The following is a 16,891-nucleotide window of genomic DNA, read 5'->3' as shown; positions in this document are numbered from 1 at the left end:
CCACAAAGGTCTGTCTAATCAAGGCTATGGTTTTTCCAGTAGTCATGTATGGATGTGAGAGTTGGACTGTGAAGAAAGCTGAGCGCCGAATAATTGATGCTTTTGAACTGTGGTGTTGGAAAAGACTCTTGAGAGTCCCTTGGACTGCAAGGAGATCCAACCAGTCCATCCTAAAGGAGATCAGTCCTGGCTGTTCATTGGAAGAGCTGATGATGAAGCTGAAACTGCAATACTTTGGCCCCCTAATGGGAAGAGTCAACTCATTTGAAAAGACCCTGATGCTGGGAAAGATTGAGGGCAGGAGGAGAAGGGGACGACAGAGGATGAGATGGTTGGATGGCATCACCGTCTCAATGGACATGAGTTTGGGTAAACTCTGCGAGTTGGTGGTGGACAGGGAGGCCTGGCATGCTGTGGTCCATGGGGTCGCAGAGTTGGACAAGACTGAGCGACTGAACAGAATTGAATGGAGTTACATTATTAGTCATTTAACTCTAAATAGTTATGCTATTTGTTGCATAATTCCTTATTTTACCCAAAATTTGTGATGCCAAAATTATATATTAAGTGTTACATCTGCAGTCTGTCTGCACTTTCTTTGATATGTAAATGCATGTGCTCTTTTGACTCTTGCATTTATAGTAAATGCTACTATGAGTAGCAAATGCTACTCCATAGACTAGCCAGCACCCTCTCACCCCATGATCTCCTTTTTTTGGGAATCATCTTGCTTATTATTAAATCGTAGGCAATTTTTAAACTATTTTGCAAATTCTTCCAGAAGTATCTGGTTTTCATTGTAATTACTACATCAATTATTCTACTGATTAATTAGGGGAAGACTAGTTATTTTCAGTTCCATTTCTACCTTCCTATTCCGAAGCATGCTAATTATCTACAATTATACAAGTATTCAAATCTTTTAAAAATATTATGGTTTTCTTCACATTTTTTATTATGGTTAATCAGAGGTATTTTTTTTTTCAGAGGTATTTTATAATTCATAATTTAGTACCACAATTGTAAAAAAATCAATTTTTTTCTCTTATATATTTATTTATTTTACAAAGATTTCCAGCATCTTAACATTACCTCATTGTCTCCCTTTTTTTAATGCTCTAGAATCAGCAGTTACTTAATGGAATTCCTTAAAACTGTGTCACTTGCATGAAGGTTTCTTCCTGCTTTGCTCTCCTTGAACATTTTCCCCTGGAAAAATTACAATGAAACCAACAAAGAAAAAATATCAAATAAGCATATATGTCTTGTATCCTCAGGAGCAAGCTTATCCTTTGCCATACAGCTTTGGTTATAAACCGTGAGCCCTGCTCCAAGGGTTGGAGTAAACCTTGTGAATGAAAGACCAAGCTCCCAGAGCAAAATTTGGAAAGGAAGCTTTGATACTTTCTACTTTTACTTTTGGCCATTTTTTCATTGGTCAAAAGAGTTTTTGGTAAAGGCAAATGGTACACAGAATGTCATAGAATCATTTCCCAGTCTTCATCACTTAAAATCCCAACATTTACTACTCTTCTCTCTTTTTGTAACATTTCATTTCTAGGGAAAGTCAGACGGTCCGAATTTCACAGGCAACACATAGGACTCTTTCCCCCGAGATACATCGCTATCCGTGGGAGGGGAGGGGCTCTTGTCTTCTCCTTGCTCTCTTTTAGGTCCTCAGTGACCTGGGAAGGTCACAGACCTACAGACACCAACAGTCTCAGAGAGCTTACTGCCCTCACTGGGCTGAGGTCTGCCAGGGTCTGAGGGATGAGAATCCGGTGTTTGGATCAGTGCATGTTTGTGAAACAACTTCAGGGCTGTGTATGTCACACCAAGGCATCTAATTTTGGCTTCTTCACCTCTAAACCTACTGGTGCATACTGATGTTGGTCTGGGTGATCCAGGGAAGCGTGGGGGAGTCTGAGGTCACTGTGGGGAGGGATGAGACTGTAGCTAAACCAAAGGCACTGATCACCTGGAAATAGCTTAGATCTTGGCTTGTTTGGGGGACAGTGTCTCAACTCATGTTTTTTCCTCCTCGTCACAGACCCTGAGTGCACAGCTCCCCCAAGGGACACTTAGAGGGTTTACTCACTCATTTTCCACATCTTGGATGGAGTCGGGCAGAGGCTTATTCCTGGTAACGGGAAGGAGTCGGACGACAAAGCCACCAAGGATGGAGCAAACTCCGTAGATGATCCAGGGCAGGTGTGGGGAATACACACTTAGGATCATCACGAGAGGAGCCAGGGCTGTTGCAGTAGCAGAAGCAAATCCTATGATTCCCAGAGCTGTTACTCTGGGGTGTAAACAACAATCCAAGGAAGTCAGGTAAAAATCTACACATGTAATTTTGTGATTTATTACTTTACTTTGATTATGGTAGATAGCATAGCGGTGCAGAAGGTTGACCATATATGCTTCCCTTTGAAATTTTCTCTTTAATTTGCTGTCACTTTTTTTTCTTCAAATTCAAGTGCAGTTAAGTGCATTATGACCCAGTTTGATCATTAAGAATTACCATTACTCATGACATCTTCCCTTCCTGTCATTCAGAAAATCACATGAGATGTTGCACATGAGGACTTCACCCAGTGTCTGGCAAAACTTTAAATAATCTTTGGGTATAAATTGTTAGGTTTTTGTTATTACACTTGGTTACTTTTGATAACTAACCAGTCTTAGCTTTCCTCCTCCAATAAGTGTCAGTTAGCTGGTAGAGGTCTGTTTTTGAAAGAGTATCCATGAATTTTCATACCTGAGTACAGGAGGAGTCAGTTCAAATGCATGAGAAAGACAGCTGGAGAATGCAGCACCAGAAACTCCTACTGCCAAAGTTGCTATGACCACACGCAGGGTCTGCATGTTTGGAGAGAAGAAAACCAGTGAGGCTCAGGCAATCTGAGCTGAAGGAATTAGCATCCCCATAATTACAAATGAGATAGAGATAATGAGATAGAGCCGGTCACATACTGTTCATGTGTGATTAATCCTGCCTGACTCTTGGCGACCCCATGGGCTGTAGCATGTCAGGCTCCTCTATCCATGGAGTTTTCCAGGCAAAGAACACTGGAGTGGGCTGATGTTTCCTACTCTATGAGATCTTCCCAACCCAGGGATGGAAACTGTGTTTCCTGTGTCTCCTGCCTTGGTGGGTGGAGATTTTACCACTGCACAACAGGGAAGCCCGATCAAATGAAGAAGATCCTATTGGAGCTGTTCTCTAGTGTAAAATACACACAACAGAAACTACACAGAAGCTGAAAATGTGCAGTGTCTAATAGGCTGAGAAATGTGACTTTAGCTACATTTTATGACTTATGGTGAATAAAAGGGTCTGAATTATTTCATCAACTGTCCCTGCCTCTCTGAGATTTGCCAGAAAAGGAGAGGAAAGGTGAGACCAGCAGAATTTGATTTCATTTATTTTCTCCAGTGTCTCCTTTGCCCCTCAAGCAGAATGTAGGATTATCATGTGAGCAATAACTGAGGGGTCTAAGATTCATCCATGTCTCAACAGATTAAAACCCAGGAGCTTTCACAATATTGACATGGACTAGTATTGCAGAGACATGACTGAGTGAATTCACTCTCACTTTTCACTTTCCTGCATTGGAGAAGGAAATGGCAACCCACTCCAGTGTTATTGCCTGGAGAATCCCAGGGATGGGGGAGCCTGGTGGGCTGCTGTCTATGGGGTCTCACAGAGTCAGACACGATTGAAGCGACTTAGCAGCAGCAGCAGCAGTACTGCAGAAGAGATTAATACAAGGACAGGACTCCTGTATTAATGGATAATCTGGAGAGTCTCTTTATCTAGGACAATGTTTCAATAATCAAATATAAGAATCTCTATTGGGAAAATAGTCTGATTTTGGAAACAACAGAAGGGAAATTTCAGAGAGTCTGTTTTCTATGTCTACATGTCTTTCCCTGCAAGGAAATTTCATTATGAGTGCTACAATACTGGGAGTGGGCTCTGTCATTAGGTAGCAAACTTGCATCACTGCTAATATTCAAGGTAAGCAGTGGAACCCCAACAATCTGGGATCCCATAAAGTGCATCCCTGCACTGGGAGTTAGGTGAAGCATGTGAACAGCTGGGTTTCCCTCTTCGTTACATATGATCATTCAGTTTAGTAAAATAGATCGTAAGACAGGCTTTTAACTGCTTTCTGCCTTGTTCCTAGTGTTCTTTTTCTCTGCTTGAAGACAGGGAATTTTATTTTCTTGAAGTTAAGATGACACCCCTAAACTATAGTTGCCCTAATGGTGACCAGACATGAGACATGTAAGTAGTTACATAGAAATCAGAGGATACATTTTCAGTGAAGCTATAGAACCAAGAAAGAGCTTGTGGAAGTGACAGTCGGAGGAAGTGACCGTATTGTGTCCTCACATGAGAGACTATTACAAGGTCTAGACCCTCCTTGCTTACTGTGTAAAGTATGATTGGCCAAAGGTGGCTCAGGGGTAAAGGATTTGCGTGCAATGCAGGAGACACAGATTCAATCCCTGGGATGGGACGATCCCCTGGAGAAGGAAATGGCAACCTACTCCAGTATTCTTGCCTGGGAAGTCCCAAGGACAGAGGAACCTGGTGGGCTGCAGTCTATGGGGCTATAGTCTATGAAGTCGTAAAGAGTTGGACACAACTTAGTCAGTAAACCAACACCACTTAGTGATTGATTGCTGTCCTAGAGTAACTGCCAATCATAGATGGCATCAGTTTCCAGATATTTCTGTGATGAATACAATCATATGTCTGAACTGACTTTAATTACGTTTGATTCTGTAGGGGAGCAAAACTCACCACCCCAAAATGTGTCTCTTTGGCATGAAGGTTAATTTAGGTTGGTTAGTTTTGAGAAATAGAAGATTCAGGAAGTCTTTCTTTTTACCTCCCCCTTAGCTGATGAAAGAATTTAGGTAAAGGGCTTAGTCCTGGAATAGACCTAACACTAGAAATGTCTGCAGACAACACGGGCTAGGTATGGTGGGGGAAACTCAGCAGGGCCCAGAGACCAGCATCCACTCTATGTCCCATTGTTTCTACATGGCCAAGCGAACAGTTGTTTACCAAACATCTTTTCCATTTCCAGGTGAATTGCCTTCCTCCCCTTTGAAGTCCTAAACCACTACCCCTCAACATCCTATTTTTCTCTTTTGTTTTTAGCTGAAGACGGTATTGAAGGTGGGGGCTTTGGCTATTTTGATAGGTTACTCAATTTTGCCTGAGTCTCATGTTTCCCTGGTGACTCAGTCAGTGAAGAATCTGCCTACACTATGGGACCTGGGTTCGATCCCTGGGTCAGGAAGTTTCCCTGGAGAAAGGAATGGCTACTCACTCCAGTATTCTTGCCTGGAGAATTCTAGGGACAGAGGCTTCAGTTCATGGGGTTGCAAAGAGTCGGACCCTCCCGCGTGATTAACACTTTCACTTTCCCATGTTTATACACGTTATTAAACTTTTGTTTGATTTTCTCCTGTTAGTTCGTCTCATGTCAATTTAATTCTTAGTCCAGACAGAAGAACTTAAAAGGGCAGGGGAGAATTACTTTCTTCTGACAGTTCTTTTTCCAGCAATGTATGTGCAGAAGCTTTACTAACCCCCTAGACTGGTTTCAGAGAATCCTTAGAACACAGTGCTGTTTTCCTTCTGGCTTTAGCTAGATGTGATCCATATAGTTCCTGAGGGGAGGATGCTGAGAAACCTATTTTTCACGCTGAGTTATTTTCTCACCTTGGGGTATGAAGATCAGGAGGAGAATGGAGACAGCCAGCAGGAATATGAAAACCATCTGGCTTACTCTGCGATCCAGGTGATTCAGTGCTAAAACTGCAGCATAATTACCTCGAAGTTGGACTATGCCAAAGAGAATTTGGAGTAGGAAAATGTCTTCCCCCACAAACTGGAGGTGGAGGAATAGGCCAAAAACTGGTATGGTGGTTAGAAGTCTGTGGGTGGACAGAAGAGGTAAGACAGATGTCATGAGTTTAGATTCTCCAATCATACAAATAATGATATTGTGCCAGCAAGCTAAGGCTTGGTGTTAGAGTATTCAGACATGGTCTGATTTGTAGAATATTTTGATTTTGATTATACTGTAAAATTTTCTGTATTTTTGATTCACTGGCAGATGGGGCCTTGATCATGGAGAGTCTGCCTCTTCCAGGGCTCACTGATAAGGCGGTAAACTGCTCCCCTGTGCATGTATCTTTGATATACAAACCACCAATCCAGGGCCCACACCCCCAAGCATCCCCCTTTATCAAACTCTCACACTAAGCCAATATTCTCCCTGCCCTAAATAGCTCCAGGGTCAGGTGTTGGACAGCTCAGAGCCATCTCTATAGCACAGATCCTGCTAAAATTATTCAAACAGTCCAGCCCTCAACTTACTCAAGATACATAATCTCCTCTCATTTCCTCCCACAAAACCCCAATAAAAGCTTGGGGCCATCCTCTTCCGACTGACCCACGTGCTTCCCTGCATGGCCCCATCTGGCTTGTCACATACTTCCTCTTTCTAGGGATTTGTGAGTAAAACTTCCTTCATGACAGTCATTTCCAAGTTTTCATGTCTTAACATACCTGGTTAAAACAAATCTTGGGGACTTTATAAAAACAATTTCCTTGTGAGGTGATGATTTAAAAATTATCACAAAATAATTGTATGATGATGGAAGTCATAATTATTATTACACTTTTGGGGGGAATGCAGGGAATTTTGTTATGGAGGAGACATAATGGGGCCTTCCAGAATTTTAGCTTTTTTTCTAAACCTTGATCTGGGTGATGGTTATATATTTATATATGGAACTATTCATTGAACTGCGTGCATCTGAATACTTTACTTTTTGTTAATAGTTTTACTTCAATGAACATGAAAACAAGTGAAGAAACTTATAGCCAAGATCTGTGCCATGATTGACATTCTCAGCAACATCTTTAGTGGTAAGCCTTTAGGGTGATGTGATAAATAGAACTCCTCACTGTATGATTGGTTCTGTGTCTGTCTTTTCATAACCCTTTTACTTTCTCCAAACCTAGCAACCGTGTTCTTAACTTCTTCATGTTTTATCTCAAATCTGTCTTTAGCATGTTATAGATGCTGAAATAACAAATATAATCACGTCTTCACTATTTTAACATCCCTCATGCATTGTGTGAAGCCCACCTCACAAAGAACAGGAGACAGAGCCTTTTACGCAGGTTGGGTGTGCGGAACAAGTCAAACACAGAAGGTTTGGTCTGTGCTGCCTCCAGCTCCTCCTGCATGGCAGATCTCAGGACCTTTGAAACAGCAACAAACTATTCGGTTGTCACGCAACGGTTGGCGGTATTAGGCCCCCAACAGATGACTCCCCTTTGTTTCTACTGGAAAATATAGCCACTGAAGATGTAATGATGAGTAATGAAGATGCAAAGTGCTGTGAATGGAGAATCAGGGAGGTAAGGGGAAATTGTGCAGTGACAAGGACGTTTCAATAAGAGACTCAATTTGCCTGCTGGGCATCAAAAGGGATGTCAAGGTTATAGATTTAGGTCAGGAAGGGGCTAAAGAAAGAGTTATTGGATTTCGGTTTGAAGTTTCACTTGTACCAGAGGGGCATGAAGGTCTGGCACTGAGCTTGCTTCTCAGGTGACCGTTGGCAGAATTTTTTTTTTTTTTCCAGGAAGGAGGAGAATAATTTCCTTGAGAGACTTAAGTTTGGCTCTTGGGTTAGCCTCTTTCAGGGAAACCCTTGCATGTTGTGTCTCCATGAATGAGATGCCTAGAACTAGATCTGAGGACAAAAATCAGGGGTGATATTGGAGTAGTATGATTTACACCCAGACTTTGTTACCTGTCATTATGCAATAGCTTTACTAAATGCTAAATGTACACTTTAATGAAGGTAGTAATAGGACATCTCTAAGCCTCAATTTCTTTCTCATTAAAAAGATGACTAGGAATAAGAAAATGTGTGCACTTAGTTGCTGAGTTGTGTCTGACTCTTTGCAATCCCATGGACTGTAGCCCACCAGGCTCCTCTGCCCATAGGATTTCCTAGGTAAGAACACTGGAGTGGGTTGCCATTTCCTTTTCCAGAGGCTCTTCCCCACCCAGGGATCGAACCTGCTGCTCCTGCTGCATCTCCTGCATTGCAGGTGAATTCTTTACTGCTGAGTCAATGGGGAAACCCCCAAAAATGTGACAACCTACACAATAAGAAAAAATATTTGCAAATTATGTATCTGATAAGGGATTAAAGTCTAAACCATGTAAAAGACTCATTCAACTCAACAGCAAAAAGCCAAACAATCCAATTGAAAAATGATAAGAGTGTCTGAATAGACATTTTCTTCAAGGAAGATATACAGATGGCTAATAGATACATGAAAAAGTGTTCAACATCCCTAATCACTGAAAGTGAAAGTGAAAAGTTAGTCATGTCCGACTGTATACAGCCCATGGAATTCTCCAGGCCAGGATACTGGAGTTGGTAGCCGTTCCCTTCTCTGGGCGATATTCCCAACCCAGGGATGGAACCCAGGTCTCCCACATTGCAGGCAGATTCTCTACCAGCTGAGCTACCAGGGAAGCCCGTCCCCAGTCATTAGGGAAATGCAAATAAAAATTACACTGATATATAATCTGTTGCAATGGCTATCATTTAAAAGATAAGAAATGTCAGGTATTGGCAAGAATGTGGAGAAAAGGGAACTCTTGCATACTGTTGGTAGGAATGTAAATTAGTGCAGCCAGTATAGAAAAAAGCATAGAGGTTCATAAGAAATTAAAAAGAGAACTACCATATGATCCAGCAATTCCACTTGTGGGAATTTACTGAAGAAAATGAAAACATTAACTTAAAAAAATACCTGCACCTTCATGTTCACTGCAGCATTATTTATAATAGTCAAGATAGGGAAACAGCCTAAGGGTCCATTAGGTATGAATGGATAAAGAAAATGTAGCTTATATATCTAATGGAATATTATTTAGCTGTATAAAGAAGGAAATCTTGCCATTTCTGACAGCATGGATGGAATTTTAGGCAATTATGCTAAGTGAAACAAGCCAGACAAAGAAAGACAAATATCATATGATCTCACTTACATGTAGACTCTAAAAACAAAACAAAACCGAGCTCATAGATACAGAGAATAGACTAGTGTTTGCCAAAGGTAGGGTTTAAGGGGTAGGTGGGTGAAATGGGTCAAGGGGATTAAAAGATACTAACTTGCAGTTAGAAAATATAAAAGTCCTGGGGGTGTAATGTGCACCATGGTGAATATAGTTAGCAACACTGTATTGCATATTAGAAAAGTTTCTAAGAGAGTAGATCTTAAAATTTCTTTTTACAAGAAAAAAAAATGTAACCATGTGATGACAGATGCTAACTAGACTTATTGTGGTGATCATTTTGCAATACTGTACAAATGTTGAATCCTTATGTTTACATGTGAAACTATTATAATATTATATGACACTTACACCTCAGAAAAAGGAATCAGGACCAGAAAAAATAGGAGGGGAAAAAATGCCTCTCTCACAAGGATTTCCAAGGCTGTACAGAAGCCACAAGTGGACACATGAAATTCCATCTCACATGGTTCAGGCAGTTATTGATTTATTAATTATTCAAATACTATTAGCCCCATTGTCATCCCAGCTCCACAAATAAAATTATACCACCAAGTTCGTTAGAAAAACTTCATGATAAAGGGGATTCAGAGGATTGAAAGGCCACCCTTCTTGGAAATCTGGAGTAATCAATTGATCGGTATTGATAAAAAGTGGAGCAGCCTTAAGCTAGAAGGATTTTTCGGAGCAGATGTGTTTGGCTACCATCAGATGGATTAAACAGGACAAAGATCACAAATTTTTAAATTATCTTTACAAAATAAAACAATTAAATGAAAGCCCATTAGCTATCCATTCATTCAAATGTAGTTTAAGGTACTCTTGCATAAACTACATTTTTACTGCTACTCATGTGCCATTTTTTTTTTGTTCCCTGTTGTCACTGAGCTGATTGTCAGTTGTCATTCTTGATTATGAATTGCTCTTTTCTTGCTTCCAGCTAATATAACTTATTTTTGTATCTGCCTGGGCCTGTAGGTATTTAAGCTTTCTTCCTTTGTATTTGGCCAGAAGAATTGAATTTCAGAGCCCCACCCAAATTTCAAGGTTCACCTCCCTCATTTATTTTTTTAAGCACAAGTCAACACTTTCCCATTCATATCAAGAACCCTCAGTGCCACTGTCTCTTTAATGGCTGCATCTCTGGGGAAACTGGTTTCTTCTCACCATCTTCAGTGGGCTCTTAATTCTCAGGAGTGTTCTCCTTTTTCTTATTTGAAACTTTCTAAAGGACCTCTGGAGAAGGAAATGACAACCTACTCCTGTATTCTTGCCTGGAGAATCCCATGGACAGAGGAGCCTGGCAGGTTACTGTCCATAGGGTTGCAAGATACAACTTAGCAACTAAACCACCACTACCACCCAAAGGACCTCTTCATTTTTCTAGGACTGTAGGAACCTCTATTTTATGTGTGATTACATGTTTACATTCATGTTTTATTCCTCCTTTTTGAGTGCATAACTTTTAATTTGCTCTTTTATCAGTGAAAGGGGGTAGATGTTTTACTCCTTGTCTCTGTTAGCATTCTTTACAGTCTCTGATCATTTTAAACATTTAGATTAAAAAGTGTCTGTTAAAATGTTGTGAAGTAATTAGCCTCCAACTAATAAAAATAAATGAAAAATAAATAAATAAATAAACAAAACCTAAAAAAAAAAGTGTCTATTAATTTTCTCTCTCATACTAATAGGACAGCTCCTTGAAGGCTGGGACTCTGACTTATTCTATTATTTATGATTTGGCATGATGCCTGGCACAAAATAATTTTTCAATACACACTTTATATATGTGCATGACATGAAGAATGATTTAACTAATGATCTGAAACAGTATCTACCTTCTATTTCTAGGAGATAAAATAAGATGAAAGCTTCTCTGAGACATTTTGACTCATTTCTGCTCTTGGAACTTGTAATGTAGAATGTAAACTGTACACAATGTGGATTTGCACGATGGTGGTCACACCATACTTGCTGGGACAGAACAGAACCTGCCACAGGTGGGTGCTCACTAAATAGACCATGAAAGGGTGCATGGGTGAATGAACTGACAGGGGAACCTCCTTGTTCTCTATTCTGTATGATCTCTAATCCTTCTTGCCATTACCCTTGCTGCTCTGAAAAGTGGTTGTCAGAACATTAATTAGAAAAGAATGGATTTTTAAAAATTGCTTTCTCTTACACAGAGTGAGACCAATACACAATCTTCATTATTATTACTGCTCAGTGCTTTCTGCTTCCATTGACTAAGATATGTGTCCAGTCCTTTAGCAACTGCATATCCTTCTCTAATTTTAGCTCAAATGATGTTGACACTCTTTGAAAACCAGGATGATAAGGTCAGAAGACTCACAACCACACCTGTGATCTTACCTGCCATTCTTCTTACAGATACTAACTACCTATAGACGTTAGGTTATATCTTCCGTATGTTCCATAACCACCTCTCAGCCTCCTCACCTCCATGGTTAGGGTGTCTCCAACATTCTTCCTTCCATTCCTGTGTGCAACTTTTTAAAGTTCCTTTAAGCCGTCCTCGGGTCTGTTGGTGATAATCAGCCACCGAGCAGACTCTGCCAGCCACCTAATCAAAGAGGACAGGGTACAACTAACTCATATTTCCCTGTTTTTCATATAACTTTTGTCCATAAATATGAAAGGGTTCGGGATGTGCTATAGAAAAAAATGATGCTTTGGTATATTGATTATTTTGAGCTGAAGGCACTGCACTTGAGAAGTGGAAGATCCAGGAAGAGAACTCTCCGACCTCCCCCTTTCTACCTAAAAGTAGGTCATAAAATTTCCCCTGAGAAAGATGCCCGTTCTGTGTCAGGAAGGGAAGAACAGTCTTATCACCAAAGACTGGGTAGTGATGCCCAAACAGACCTGTACAAACAAACTTACTGAAACCACTCTTACTTTTCCTTAGTTTTTCCATAAGCTTTCTAGTCACTGTCCCATAAATTACTGCCCTTTCCTCTTTGTCTGTACTCACAGTTTATTGCTTTTAATGTGAAAAGGCATATAAGTGTTTGGGCTTAATGGCTTCTTTGGGTTTTAATTTTCCTTTTGAAGACTCATTTATACATGTAAAAATATTAAATACATTTGTGTGCATTTCTCCTGTTAATCTCTCTTGTGTCCAAGGTTACCCACAGAATATAAGAAGGTAGAAGGAAGTTTTTCCTCCCTTGTAGTTGTCTTTTCCCTCCCATCTAATACTCATCACTAATAGGTTATGCCAGAAAATAAAAATTTACTCCTGTTGTACCATGACAAAGAAAATGCAAGGATGACACAGATAGGAGATTTATTGGCTCCCCTCTTGTTCAGGAGATGTGCCAATTTTATCAAATAAAAGTATAATGTGCTTAGCTAAATCTTTAATCAAACAAACTGAATAACTCCAAGAAATATTTTGGACATACTTATACTAAAATTTTATTTGCTATTTATCTGAAATTTGAATTTGATGGGATAGCCTACATTTCATCCAGTTAGCATGCAAAAATACAGAACTCTCAGATAAATGGAAATTTCACACAAACAATGAATAATTTTCACTGTAACTACATGTCATGTAACATGTGGCATGTTATTATACAACAATATTTGTTGCCTATTTGAAATTCAAATTTAATTTCATGTCCATATTATTATTTGGCCACCCTGTCTATTTAGCCTGTTGAATTGCACAGATTAGTAGAGTACATGCTCAAGGGTTGAGCAAAGACCAAACAGAATTCAAGTGTCCTGATTCCATGCCTCTTTCTTTCTTTTATTTTTCACAAGTTTTATTTATTTATTTTAATTTTTGGCTACCCCCTGCCGCATGTGGTATCTTAGTTCCCTGACCAGGGATTGAACCTGCACTCCTAGCATTGGAAGGTGGGGGTCTTAACTACTGGACTGCTGGGGGAATTCCCATGCTTCTTTCATTCTAGGACCTTTTAATACTCAGGGAGAGCTTATACCTTGAAAACAGAAAGCTGACAAGTAATGGCACAGAAAACACCCGTTGAAGGGTGCACCAGTCTCGAATGGCAAACGCCAGACCTCCTAAGAGTATTTGTGTAGCACCAATGGCACAAATTACTAGTACTGTTCCCACGGTTTGGAATCGGGGCGCCATCCACTCTAAAACTGAAAGAAAATGCAAACAGAATTTTGACCTCAAACAAAGGTGGAATGTCACCATCACAGTCAAGTCAAATTGCACAATATCCAAAGTGTTGACTTACCAAGTATAGTAATGTTTGCTATTGTGGTTGGGGCAGGAAGCCCAGCCAAGAAGCATGGTGAGCAGTAAACGAGGACGGTGGGGGCAATGACTGCAGAGGTGTCGGCAATGGTGAGCTGGAGCAAACATCCCCTGAGAGTCGTCTTTCCTCCAAACCTCAGAATCAAGTACAGGCCAGAAATTGGGACCGATAGCAATATATTATAAACATACGTGACAAAAGGGCACATTGTGAAATTTAGGGAATGTTTTAACAAGTGGAACTTCACACTTGAAACCCAGAAGAATCAACAACAGATCTCAGAAGCAGCCTTCTTGTTCATAACCTGAGCATAACAAAGTGTCTTCTCTACTCTGTTACTAGTGAATCTTCAACAGCAATTGAAACCAAATAAGACAGTCTGCAATATTAGAAATTTCCACACATCATAAATATTTCTTGTGCCAACAGATGTATTTAGCATAGTAAGACGTCTTTTTAGCATTCAGAACACAGTGGATTTAGGGACTCTAGGACCCTGCAGGCTAAGGCTAAACTGATGTGAAAGATTTCCTGTTTTTACCTTCTAGTTTCGTACTGTGGTCAGAAAAGATTCTTGTTATGATTTTAATATTCTAAATTTTCTAAGACTTATTTTCTAAGATGTCACAGTCATCCATCCCATAGAGTCCAGGAAGGATTGAACATAGCAGCCTTAACCAAGGCCAACAGTCATTTTCCATATCTGTGTCTTCACACAGGCTGAGTCTCATGCCACGAGGTATCTTCTCTGTTTCCGTAGATAACTCTTTCTCATGCTCCTAAACCACATGTACAGCACTCCTTTCTACATCCTGTCCTGCTGTGCTTCAGATCTGATGGAAATATCATTATTGTGTTTAGTATACAAAACTTAATGTTGAAAAAACAGCATTCACCACACTGATTAATTATCTGTGTTTCTAAAAGATTGGAGAGCGGGGTAGCTCTAGGATGGTGAAGTTTGCGATATTTATTCATCAATGAAAGAATGATCCTTGAATTGATAAAAACACCCAGGAATAAAAAGAGCTATTATCTAGAGATACTCACTTGTCTGATAAATAGTTATACACGATGCTTCCAACAAGCATTCTGGCCATGAGTAGGAATTTAGCCACTGAGTTCGGTGATTGATAATCACATACCAGGTCCCACTGGAAGAGAAGGAGAAGCAGCAAAGGAGAGCTCCATCGCATCTTCTAAGTCCTCAGTGGAAACACCTTAATATTACTTGCAAATTTAATAACAGGCCTCTACCTTTCTCTTAATCTTCCATTTCTGCATTAGCTGATCTTCTCATTCAGACTTCAGTTTAAACATTAATTTTTTGGAGAAGCCACCTCTCAATCTATTAAGTTCTGTTAATGCCCTGTTTCACTCCATACTAACTGAGTCTAAATCTTGGCCACAGAGTGCAGCGATTTGAGTTTCAAGGGGTGGTGGGGAAGACCCAGAGGGATCGGGTGGAGAGGGAGGTGGAAGGGGGGACCGGGATGGGGAATACATGTAAATCCATGACTGATTCATGTCAATGTATGGCAAAAACCACTACAACATTGTAAAGTAATTAGCCTCCAACTAATAAAAATAAATGGAAAAAAAAAAGAATTTATTGATGCCTGAATTTTGCCACAGATGTTCTTATATGGTAGTTCTGAGGTAGTCCTGGGAATAGAGATTTTTGTTAAGCTTCCAGATGTTTTTAACTCACTACCAAATATCATGTAATACTTGCTTAAACCTGGTCTTCCTAAGAATAAAAGCATTGTGAATGCAGGGTTCATGTCTATTTCTGAATTCATCATTTAATAGAGAAGTAATTAATGTTTGCCAAAACAACAAAGAACGAACACCTACCTAGTGTTAGAAGCATGTTCATTCCTCTGTTACCACTAAACACTCAGACCATGTACTCACAAGAGGTAAATGAAGACTCTTACCTCAGTCACGATGGTGGAGGAGAAGGTACTTTGGTCATACACCCAGCCGTCCACACAGGGCTCCTTGTCCAGCTCTCTCATGTTGGCAAATGTCCCCTTCAGGTGAAGGAACTGCCGCTGGGGGTGACTGAAGCAACGACACCTTTCTGGCCTCGGGTTTGAGTCCAGTGGGATGGAGATTCTCAGGATGGCATCAGGGCTGAGGGTCCCAGTGTCATTAGCAGAGACAGTGTCATTGTCCAAGATGCGGACTCAGCAGCTATGACCAGGGATGGCTGCAGTGAAGTTCTCCAGTAGGACGTGAGGGCTGACTATGAGGCTGGAGACACAAAGGAAAACCATGTGAAGGACCTGGAATCTCCCCAGGCCTCCAACTTGATCCAGAAGGTCCTGAAAGGCCATCAAGGCTGAGTACGTGACCCCTAAGAAGAGGCAAAATCCAGGAAAAGTTCAAAAAAAAAAAAAAATCCAGGAAAGTTCAAAAGAAAAAATATTTCCAGGTGCAATGTCACAGTATGTGTGTGTTGATCCTGACTACACTTTCTTCTCAATTGGTCCTGTATCCCCTCTAAAGCTGGGCCATAGAAGCTGCTCTCCAAGATGTGGAGGGTCAGGAAGGTAGCTGGTTTCATTAACTCAAGAGAGAAATATTTTGCTGAGGTAACTTTAGCAGTTGACAATTAAATCTATTAAGAGTGTACTTTGTAAAAATTTTGTACTGAGCAATACCATGAAGTCAGCATTGGACTCTGAATTACAATATTGGGCTTTGGACTTTGCTAAAAGAACTGTAATAAATCTGCTAAACGATTTGCAGTTCTTCCCAGAAAACGTAATTTGTGAGACACAAGAGTGAAATGCCTTTGATTTTTTAAAAAAAGAACAGAAAATGTATTACTTGTTTAGTATTGAACTTTAATTAAAGTGTTAATGAAAACTCTATTGAGTTAAATTAAATAAGTGAAATGTGATGCAACCCTTCCCATTGTGGCAAGTGGCATTCTATTTCAGTTCAAATCATACCACAAATTCACACTGAAAATAAGTTACTCAAAATCGAGGCAGATTGGACCATAATGGAGGCCAGAGAGGTTAGTTTGTGTCAGCTCATATAAAGGCTCATTTTTACTGGTTTGTTGATCATTTCAGATAACATTTGTGAGGATCTTTTTCTGTTCTAGTTTTAGAAATACAGCATTATGTCAAACAACATCTTCACAGCTCTTACAGTCTGGTGAGTAAAGGAGAAGTAAATAATTATACTTGATATCATAAAATTCATATGGCAGATGCGCAATGTGCTAGGGAAGAATTGTGGAGAAAATATGAGATAAAATGTCATAACACTATTGATTACCGCTAAATCATCTATTAAAATTTCTCTGTTTACAGTTTTATTGAGATATCTTTTACATGCTATCTAAATCATCTATTTAAAGTGCATAATTCACTGAGTTATAGTTATCACAGAATTTGTGCAACCATCACTATTATCTCTATAGAACATCTTTCTCATCACCACAAAAGCCCAACTCTTGCTAAAGGAGATAGA

General features: G+C 40.0%; 1 protein-coding gene across 1 annotated transcript; it reads right to left on the bottom strand.

The window, feature by feature from the left end:
- Positions 1–1,148: 1,148 nt before the first annotated feature.
- Positions 1,149–15,741, bottom strand: LOC136168939 (organic anion transporter 7-like). The gene is given in 10 exon segments (XM_065936683.1): positions 1,149–1,209; positions 2,099–2,302; positions 2,762–2,870; positions 5,747–5,961; positions 7,185–7,300; positions 11,598–11,721; positions 13,112–13,280; positions 13,379–13,533; positions 14,450–14,553; positions 15,340–15,741. Coding segments are annotated over 10 exon segments (1,659 nt in total).
- Positions 15,742–16,891: the final 1,150 nt, after the last annotated feature.

The sequence above is a fragment of the Muntiacus reevesi genome, chromosome 5 (genome assembly GCF_963930625.1).
Source record: "Muntiacus reevesi chromosome 5, mMunRee1.1, whole genome shotgun sequence".
Taxonomy (NCBI): Eukaryota; Metazoa; Chordata; class Mammalia; order Artiodactyla; family Cervidae; genus Muntiacus; species Muntiacus reevesi.
The sequence above is the reverse complement of the archived record's forward strand: the minus strand, read 5'-3'. Positions and strand labels throughout refer to the sequence as shown.